The sequence below is a fragment of the Crocodylus porosus genome, unplaced genomic scaffold (genome assembly GCF_001723895.1).
Source record: "Crocodylus porosus isolate Cpor-Errol unplaced genomic scaffold, CroPor_comp1, whole genome shotgun sequence".
Lineage (NCBI taxonomy): Eukaryota > Metazoa > Chordata > Crocodylia > Crocodylidae > Crocodylus > Crocodylus porosus.
The window spans coordinates 264,798,697-264,809,290 of NW_017728886.1; the positions used below are offsets into that span (position 1 = coordinate 264,798,697).

The following is a 10,594-nucleotide window of genomic DNA, read 5'->3' on the forward strand; positions in this document are numbered from 1 at the left end:
TCTGGCACATGGGGGGGAGAGGCGTGGGGCCCGATCCAGCTTGGAGACTGCCCGTGTGCCCACAGGGCCAAAACTGAGAGCACTACTGGCTTAGATTGTAAAGATGGTCTGCTACGCTTGATGCTAATGAATGACCACATGGGGAGGGGGAAAAGGAGAAAAAGAAAGCCCAGGGACCTGGCTGCACAGCTGCACCCTATCCTGAGCAGCACCGAGGCCATCCAAGCATCCTGGGCCTTTAGGTTTGATCACCTCAACTCTTTCTACCTGGGGGTAAAGCTAGACCCTGAAAGAACAAAGTGCAAAAAACAAAACACAGGTTCCCCCTGAGGACTCTGCACTATTCCCCTTTGAATATAAGATTTGGGTCGAAGTTTTGGTCCTAGTAAGTAAAGCCCTCCATGAACCCAACCCCAGTTACCTGTCACTGGTTCCTTGCCACTCCCTCTGTGACCAGGACAAAGGAGACAAAGGCTCAGACTGCAGATCTCACTCTCCAAAGGGAGCACTCTAGGACTCTGCCACTCCAGAGTAAAAGCTGAACTCTCTTCCGTGACTCGGCTCCCCAGTAATTTCACTCACTTGCACCAACCACAAGCAAAACTATTCAAGCTTAGCCAGCTACAGAGGGGAAAGGCAAAGACTTTTTCCAAACCGTATTTTTAGGTACTGAAGGAGCTCATACATTAATGTGTCTGGCCCCAAAGGGAGGCCTATGCATGAGCAGGAAGACTGCTCCGATGCCAATGCGCTGGCATTCCAGTGCATCGGAGCAGACTCAATTAATCACTTAATTGAGTCTGCTCAAGTGGGGCAATTACCGCACTCCAGCAGCCTCCTGCATCTCGTGTATCAGCGTGTCTGTGCTTCAAAATGGCAGCACGGGAGCTTTATCTAAACCTCATTTAACAAGCTGCCACCATTTGGAAGTGCAGGGACACTGATACACAAGATGTTTTGGGCACCTGAATTAAAGTGGCTCTCGGAGCTGCTCCAATTCAAGCGTCCTCCCCTCCTGCACCCAAAGCACATGTATAAATGCCCTGAAATACTGAATTAATGCACATTAGGCTGTGCCAATGCCCAGTAGTGCATTTGCATGCTTTTTCAGCGACGCTTCATGCATAGTAGACTATTTTACTGCTCATTAGCATAATACCACTTTATGATGCTTTAATGTGCAGTAAAATAGTCTACTGCACATGAAAGTGCACATGTAGACACACCCAGAGAAAGCCATCAGGCTGCCTACGTGGAGCTTTGCTGGAGTAAGGAATCCAGGCTTTAGCACAGTGTTGCTGCGTACCACTAAGGAGGTGCTGAAAGAAAATCCAACACAGAAGCAACTGAATATACTAACTGGAAAATGCCTTGGGAAAAGGAAGCCTGTTACTGGTGGGAGGTGGGGAATTCAGAAGTTACAGCAATGTCACATGCAAAGACATCTGTGATTAGCGCGCGCGCACATGCATACTCTGTGCTTACCCGCCATGGCTATTGTTGAGCAGAATGTGGGGGAAGGTTAAAGAAATTTACCAGAAGGAAGGAAAAAAGAAAAACAATATTAATAATGGAGCAGGAAAAAAACCAGACAAAACACCGCAGCAATAAGAGACCAGTTTAAAAAAAGCCTGCTAAAAAATAGGGGGGGAAGCATTCTTAACAACTCTGCCTGTGTCTTGTTAGCTCCCGGTTCATTTGTTACAGAAGCCTGTGCCCCCTGCTCAGCACCCAGCGCAAGGAGTAGCAATGTTGGCCATGCACCCGTGCTTACACTATATGAAATAAATGGGGGAGATGACATGCAAAGCTGGACAGGAACATGCCAATCTGGCAAGGAGGAAGAGGGTAAAATGGAGCCAGGGACTCTGTCACAGTGGGAAGGCAGCGGCCTGGAGAAAGGCCAGTCCTTTTACACGTACCATCAGTCCATTTCTCAAGAGATCAGGCCAAGGTTACACAAGCCTCCCTTGAACTTTTCAAGTGCTTGTCATAGGAAATATTTACCCATTGAACTGTACTGCCCATGCTCATAGAGCCTGGTCAGGCTTGTGGCTAAAACTACTGAGAGACCATGCTGGATGCATGACACACAGGCCATCTGATCCCTCTGCTAGGCCTCAGTTTCAGAAGAATTGCATCTGTATTCCTGGATAGTTATTTGTGTGTCTCTCCCGTTTCTATAGCCAACACCAACATTGCTCAACCACAGACTAAAATGGCCAGGGTTATCTTTGCACAGGCTGGCTGATTTTCTCTCAACAAAACACCGTGCGCTGCACATTTTTGGCATAATCAACTTGGGATTAAAGAACCCAATTCTTGTTCTTTTACTTGTACTTGGCCATTGTGGAAAAAGAGACGTAGGAATTTATATGCTCAACCAGCCTGCAGGAGACAGGCTGCTTTATCATACTTTATGCTCTCACGATTCCAGAAAAGTCTTCAGTTTTGTCCAAAAGCAAAGCACTGCGACTTCCTGAAGAAGGGTAAAGCAAACCCATTTTAAGATCAGTGCAGAAAGCTGACAAAACCATTTCTCTTTTAGGGAAACCAGTAACTCCGGTAATTGAGAGCCTGTGAATCTTTTATTAACTCTATCATCTCCCGCTGCCTTTGCTTTGTTCCTTTTGCTGGGCTCTGGCATCAGAAAATGCTTTTTCTGCAAATATTTTGGATGTTCATCAAGTGTCAGGGTTTATAAAGGGAATTTTAGATTGAAAAGCTGAGTTAAGGAACACAGCTATTACAGGGTTTTTTACAGTCTCTGAGGCTTGGCCAACTTGAAAAGCACTAATGCTGTTTTATAACAAACCCTTGCTTGAGACTGCTTCTACTGATTCTTAAGCATTCGGATAACCTTGGAGCAAAAGCAATAGGGAGAGTTCAGCTTTGATGGTTTGTTTTGAATTCTACAGGCAGGGGTGGACCGGGTTCTCCATATTTTCCTCAAAACCATAGCACAGACATCACTAACCATAATTCAGGTCTGCCCCAGCGTGGGAGCTCAGTTCTTCCCTGCAGACTGGGGGAGGCTTTGTTTTCTCTTTCTATGGAGAGCACTTGTAAAACTTCAACCAAATTGCCTTCCTCTAGACTGGTTTGTACAACTGCAGGGCCTCACCCTTCTGGTTTTGTGGGAGCCTGCGCTGGTCAGCACAGGCTTGCGTGAGCTCTCATGCTCTCCCCTCTTTCGAACACAAATAAATCCCCTCTGTCAGCATCAGCTGAGAAAACGGGTGGGACACGGGCACGAGCAGGACGGATGTTGGCCAAGACTCTGGAGCGCTAATCCTGCAGCAGGAGCAATGGCTTCCCAGAGCAGGACAGACCGTGGAGGTGAAAGGCTACAAGGAGAGAAGGTGCTGTGTTGTGGAAACATCCTTTCCCACATTCCCAAGCCACTGAAAGCAGCTGCCAGCAAGAACAGCTCCAGCTTTTCCCTGCAGAAGGCACACAAGGCCCCTTGAGTTTTAATCTCATGCCAATTAAAAAGGCAAAACAAAGAAATCCCCAAGACGGGGAACCAGGCTCATGCTGGAGGGAACACAGGCATTAATGAAGACGTTCCAGTCATCTCGGCAATGGCAGAGGGGGCAGTTAAAACACGCCATTTCTAGCATTCGGGGTCAGCCTACGGGATCTGCTCCAGGGCATGATCCTCCAGGGCAAAAGTCCTAGACACTGGTGCCACCTCGGCACCTGCCCACCCCAGTGCCCACTTGAGAGATGAAGGCACTGGGAGGTGTTTTTTGAATCAGTGTAGCAGTTGTGTAACTCTTCACTTGTGTTCTTCTCTATCCATGGGAAATGGACCCAGGAACAAGAAAACTTTGGCATAACCACATCCCTACACTGAATCACACCACTGACCTGGGCCCTCCTCTGCCACCCCCCCCACGGGCTGAGGCGAGCTGTGACACTGAAGCAAGGAGCATGCTGGAACCTCACAGCACAGCAGGGGACAGGGACCTCCTTGAAAAGAAAATTAATACCCACAGGGTCTGTCTGTCCCCCCCCCAGTCCTGGGGAGCAGGAGCTTAGGGCACTCTGGGCATCCCCCGAATAATGGTGACACAGCAAAAGGGCCTGTAGGAGTTTGCCCCTCCCCACTCCCCACTGCAGAACAGGGGACCTTGGAGCTCACAAGTCAGCTGCTCTTCAAACATGGAGTGAGACTAACAAAGCCCCGCAACGCACAGAGGCGGGAGGGATGGAGAGGGAGTTTTAGAAGTTCTTGTTCCTAATAGGATCTTTCTGGAGCCAAAGGCAAAACCACAGTACCAAAGTGCACGATGCACAAGACCCAGTGAATAAACCCTGCTAAACCCAATAAACAGCCAGCGCAAACACGTCCCACAACAACATATGCAGTCACAAGCTTCCGTTCCGATTTCACTTTCAGCAGCACCTCCTGCCCAGCGCCCCTCCGCAATGTACCTTCACCCCTTCGTTGTAGCTGTCCACCGGACTGTTGAGGCTGGCGAGGCTTCCCAAATGGCTGGGGGCTCCGGGGCGAGGAGGCTTCTTTGGTGGAGCTGCATGATCTAGTTGACAAAACATTTTACACTTACTGAAGGATTACTGCGCTCGGTTCTCTTGGATTTACAAGCAGCCGAGGCAACAAACAGTGCAGTAAATCAGTATGTTCTTAAAGCCCTTCCACAATGAAGAGAACACATTTGTTTCGATAAGGTCTCAAAAATCTAGTATAAATGTTCAATGCAGGGCCAGGGTACAGCATCTAAAACATCTTCAGAGGCATCAGGCACATCTCGATGTGACAGACGAGAGCTGCTAATGCCCCGCACCTCTGAAAATCAGCCTAATTTCACTTTCTTACCCAATACCAGACGCCTTGTTTGAAAGAATCTGGCAACGCCATTATATACTGCTGTGGTGTTAAACCCTACTGTGTCATTTCGGAGGTCTGAAGAACCAAGGATTGCCAGCTTCAGACTTTATGCTGATGATATGGTGAGTTTATGACTTACCTGGTTTTCCCACAGGCTGATATATGTGCTGGTTACCAGCCTGTAATAGAAAAATTAAGATTAGTTGAGTAATTATAGTCACTGAGTTTACAACTCAGGATCCTCAATATGAAGCTAGTGGTTTTGATCTTAAATCACTCGAATTATAAGAATTCCAACCACAGACCATCCAGAAAGATATTTCCCATTCCCCATCACTTTAAAGCAGAGGTGTCCAATCTTTTTGAATGTGGGGCCAGTTCACAAACTTTTTATCACCCAGTGGGCCGACGAGCCATATTCAAAGACCTCACAGGAAGTGGTATCACATCAGGAAGTGATGTCACGTGATCTTTGACACCAATGAAGTTGCAGGGGTTAACATGGCATGCATGCCTGGGTTGACATGGTGCTGCGGAAGCTGCTTGGCTACAACTGGGTTGACCTGGTGCTGGAGAAGCCATGGGGCCAGGCCGGAGTTGACCTGGGACCCGCCTGGCTTGCTGGTGCCATGCCCGGGTTGACATGGTGCTGCAGGACCCGCCTGGGCAGAACTGGGTTGGCACCAGCCAGGAAAAGCAGCATGCACCTCAAGTTGTCTTCCCATGGGAGGAGGCTGGCCAGGTCTGCACTGGCCAGCAGAAGCGGTGGCAGAGCCGTGTGCTGCTCAGGACTGACCGGTGCAGACTCGTCCCATCCCAAGCGGCACATGGCTCTGCCGCCACTTCTGGCCAGTGCAGACCCAGTCGGGCTCCTCCTGTCCCCAGCAGCACATGCGAAGCGGCCCCCTCAGGGCCTCACGCGTGGGTGGCCAGGTCCGGAGAGCCACAGCGCCCGGGGGGAGACTGGCCAGGGGAGCAGGCACCGTCTTGCTGCGGGGCAGGGCAGGGCAGGGGGGTGAGGAGGCAGGCGCGGGCCGGCAGTGCCAGTGGCCACTGGTTGGCGTCCCATGCGAGGCCACTCTGGCAGCGCAGGGCATGGGCTTGTGTCGGGGCGGGGAGGCAGAGGCAGGAGCACATGCGCTCCCGGACGCGCATCCTCCCCGCCAGTGACCGGACGCAGACCCCCATCCTCAGCTGTGCAGGCTACATTAGCAGGACCTGAACCTCCAAGGAGGCGGCTAGATGTAGAGCGCCTCTGGGCCAGGCTCCTCCTGCCTCGCACCCAGCCCGGCTCCAGCCCCTGCTCCGTGTGGGAACTTACCCGGTGCCTCCGTCCACCACACATGCGGGCAGTGCACGGGCCACGCTGCAGCTCCCCCGGGCACACGCCGGGGCCGAGGGGTGGAGCCAGAGAAGAAATCGCAGGCGCTGTCCCCAGCTCGGCCAGTCAGGTGCGGCTGGGGCAGCCCCACACCACACAGCCCTCAGGGCAACGGTGGCGGGACCCGGCTCACCTGATGAGCCCGGCCCTGCGGGGGTAAGCAGCTCCCCTCCCCTCGGTGCTGGCTGGGGCCTGCGAGGCAGCCCTGCCCACCTCGCCGCTGCCCCGCCTCCGCTGTGGAGCACGGAGCAGGCGCCAGGACTCCTTGTCTGTCCCGAGCGAGGGACCTCAGGCCAGATAAAATGGCTTGGCGGGCCGCATGGCAGCCCACGGGCTGTACGTTGGACAAGCCTGCTTTAAAGTATTACAGAAATCCTGTATTTTTGAACTACAAGTTCAGATCGTGTTATTTAAGGTAAGAAGCCACTTCTGATTTTCTGCCATCTAGAACTGAATCATGCTCCAGCCGTATTACAAAGGGCTTGTCCTTTCAAGGATGATGCCAGCATTAATTAAACGGGATGGCATGTTTACAAAAAATGTGTTTTTTTATCCAGATGTCAATGTTGAATCAAGTCATGGCTGTTGAGATGAAACTGAAGCAGAATGATTAGAAAACTGCATGCTCTAGGTCCATTTCAGTTGCTGAGCTTAAATCACCCTTAAGGACTTTACGAGCCTCATAAAATCATAGATGCTTCACTTACTAATTTACAAGCATTTCATGTTGGACTGAAGCGCTTTTCCTTGCTAATTATATTTGTATACCTTTCTGCCAAGTAAGATGAAAGTCTGTTTAGTCACAACAGAATGAATACATTATATAGGATCTGACATTGTATTCTTGTAAGGCAACGTGATGCAGATAGATAATCTTTGCTTCATGAAAGGACATCTGCATAAAGGGTTTCCTTTGCAAATGAAAAGAATCGACATAGCTACAGCTCTCAGTGAAGCACAGCAGTAAAACATCTCAGCAGAGTCTTCACTTATCAAGTGAAACCCTTTTCCTACAAAGTAGAAAGGTTAGAAAGATTTTAGAGAGTCTTGTGTATCAAACTGAAAGAAGCTGCATTTTTAAAACTCAGAAAAGAACAACATTTGGAGATCACAGAGCAAGATGCAGAAACACATGTGCTGGCACAAACTTATCCTCAGCTACAGATGAATCCAGTATAAATCACTGCACACCACTTTGCTCACTTGACTTGTCTAAACTAGCTGTTACTAGCGGGGACTTGATCACACCCGATATCTGCATATGAGAGAACATCTGAGCTTGCCAATCCTATGACCCCATCACAACAGCGTCTGAATTCTTCATATTTGTCAGTGTATTTATCCTCCAAATACATCCGTGTGGCTCAGCAATACTAACAACCATGTTACTTCCATGTTACAGGCAGGGAAAGGTGAGGGCCCAGGCCATCCAAGGTATGAAGGTACCCAACTCCCACCAATTTCACAACCAGGGGTGGCCCTGTAGACCCTGCACTGCAGGCTTGGCCAGCTTTAAAAGTTACACTCTCTCGGTTCCAGGGGGGAGATCCCCAAAAAATCAGGTTAGAGAAGAAGGGGCCTCTGAAGAATGATTTAGAGAGCCTAGGCACTGAGCTGTGAGCTGTCTAGAGCTGGCTAGGAGACTCAGGATTGTATAGTTCATACTTTGGGATCTAGAGGAACACCAAACTGAGCACGCACATGCTCATTACTCAACGGCTCTGGTTCCCATCTTTTACAGTTTAGCCTAGTGGTTACAGCATGTCATTCGAAAAGGAGCGAGACCTGGGTTCTTGGGCACCTTCAGTCAGCCGATGGCATCCCAAGCCACGTCTCCCATCTCCCAGAAGGTGTATAACAGCCTGTGCCTTCATCCCTCCTGTTGAAGCAAGGCCTCTCTGCAGCCAAGCACATGACAGTCAGAGGGCCAGGAGCACAAGCCAAAGGAAGTCTGACTTCAGCCTAGTACTACAGACTCTCACAGCTGGGAGAAGGTACTGGGTTCTGCTCTCTCAACTGTCTATCCATTAGATGGACGCTGGATACAAACCCAGGACTTGCCCCCCCCAGCTGGGAGCACCACCCACTTGGCTACAGAGTTGGGCTCCCTTTTCCTTGGTTACCTGCTGACCCTCCAGACTTGCACTCTTGGCTGCAGAGGGCAATGCTATAATACAAAGTCGTGCCACATTCCCCTGTGCTCACAGTATACATGGGTTGCGGCACGGTATACTGATTTCAAAGCGGCTGGTCTGTGCTGGTGTGATCAGTGTGCCAGCTGGACTGCGACCGCCTGCAGAATGTAAATGCTACTTTGCTTTGCAGCGGCACTGGAACTTAGGCAGGAGCCAGGCACTCGCCTGGTTCAGACTCATGTGCATCTGCAAAAGCCTAAATTTAGGTACCTGGTGAATGTTTCAGCCAAAAAACATTCAGGGGACATTACCGGATCATAAGAAAGTAGGACTGGAAGGGCCCTCACAAGGTCTTCTAGTCCTGCCCCCTGCTCAAGACAGGATCCTCCCTGGCTAGATCATCCCAGCCAAGGGTCTGTCTAACCTGGTCTTGAAAATTTCCAGGGCTTTTTTAGGTTGCCTGGTCCAATGCCTGACCACCCTCAGACTTAAAGTCCCTCCCAATCTCCAATACAGATTTCCCTCGCTTTATGCTGTACATGCGTTCCTGAAAACCGGCACATACCTCAAATCTGCATAAAGGGAACTCACTTTGCAATGGAACAAATAGGGATACGTTCCAAAGCTCCACTGGACTGACCCCCTCGACCACACTGATGAGGCGTTGCGCCGCTCCTGGGACAGCTGCAGCTCCAGCAGCACGGTCATCAGCTGTCCTGAGCAGTGGCCACGGGCACTGCTGCTGGGCAGCTTCATGGCTCACAGCTCCTGGGGCACCGCGCTGACGGGCTGGACTGGGCCAGGCTGCAGGAGCTGACACTGCAGCCCAGCCCGGGCACCACCACCCAGCTCAGCCCTCCCCACAAATAATTTTTTCTTTCTCCACCTGTGGCATCACTCCCACAACGAACCACACAAACAGTTGACTGTGGACTTCCACCACACCAATCACATAAGAGTAAATTTACCTTGCATATAACAAATTTTTGGTATAAAAAGCGTCATCACATAACAGTGAATTCACACATACAGAACCTGCATAAAGCGAGGGAACCCCGTACAAATTTCCTCTGCTGCAGCTTGAGACCACTGTTCTTAGGCCTGACCCCTACAGCCAGAGACAAGTCCATTGCCATCTTCTCCATAAATCACTCTTTAGGGATTTGAAGACTGCTACCAAATCACCCCCTCACTGTTCACTTTTCCAAACTAAATAACTGTAGTTTTTTCAGCCTGTCTTCCTAAGCCATGCTTCCCAGGCCTCCTATCACTTTTGTCACTCTGCTGGACTCTTCCCAATCTGTCTACATCTTTTTTGGAAGTGTGGGCACAGTGCTCCAGGTGAGGCCTCACCGGTGCTGAACAGTGGAAGAATTGCTTCCCTTCATTTGCAAGTGGCAATCCTGTTAATACAACCCAGGATACTGTTGGCTTTTTTGGCAACAAAAACAGACAGTTTATGGTCCACTGTACCCCCAGGTCCTTCTCTGCACTACTGCAACCAAGCCAGTCATTCCCTGGTCTGTATTCAGACATGGGTTTATTCCATCCCAAATGCAGGACTCTGCACTTGTCCTCGTTGAATTTTACCTGGTTGACTGTGCATCATTTCTCCAGTCTACCCAGGTCATTCTGGGTCCTAGTCCTACCCTCCAGCATGTTTGCAACTCCCCCTGGCTTGGTGTCATCCACAGATTTCCTAATCATGCATTGCATGGATTTTGCTTAACGAGTTCTATGGCTCTGTGGGGGTGGGGGGTGTATTTTGGATTTATATTTCACTTCACTCCTATTAAAACAAGGTTAGGGGAAATATATTAAATTGAGGAGTTCTAGCATCCCCATGTGGCAGAGACGGCACCTGCAGACTGGCTGGATAGGGGGAGAGGGAGGGGATGGGATGGAGTTGGGACAATTTACCACTAGATTTGAGACGTTTAATTTTCATCAACTAGGAATAAAACCAGGACTCCCGATTCCCAATATTCCTCTGCCATCAGCAAATGACTCTGAAACCAAGGGCAGTATGTCTGATACCTTTCTAACGGCAGCTGCATGTCAAGGTAACAGTGCACTACTATTACTATCACCACCAGCCTCTCATAGATTTCATAGACATTAATGCTGGAAGGGACCTCGGGAGATCATCTAGTCCAGCCCCCTGGCCCAGGGGCAGGAAGTCAGCTGGGGTCATAGGATCCCAGCAAGATAAGCATCCAATTT

The 10,594-nt window shown here is 50.0% G+C and overlaps 1 protein-coding gene across 10 annotated transcripts in view; it reads right to left on the minus strand.

Annotated features, from left to right (window-relative positions):
• PTK2 (protein tyrosine kinase 2) overlaps positions 1-10,594 on the minus strand; it is a 352,211-nt gene that overhangs the window by 19,451 nt on the left and 322,166 nt on the right. For 8 of the 10 annotated variants that reach the window (XM_019553184.1, XM_019553237.1, XM_019553254.1 and 5 more), the window contains 3 exons: positions 4,995-5,034; positions 4,441-4,547; positions 1,486-1,494 (listed from right to left, as the gene is read on the minus strand). In XM_019553184.1, coding sequence (XP_019408729.1) covers positions 1,486-1,494; positions 4,441-4,547; positions 4,995-5,034 — 156 coding nt within the window. The remainder of the gene's footprint in view (positions 1-1,485; positions 1,495-4,440; positions 4,548-4,994; positions 5,035-10,594) is intronic. The other 2 variants (XM_019553193.1, XM_019553228.1) reach the window with 1 other exon arrangement.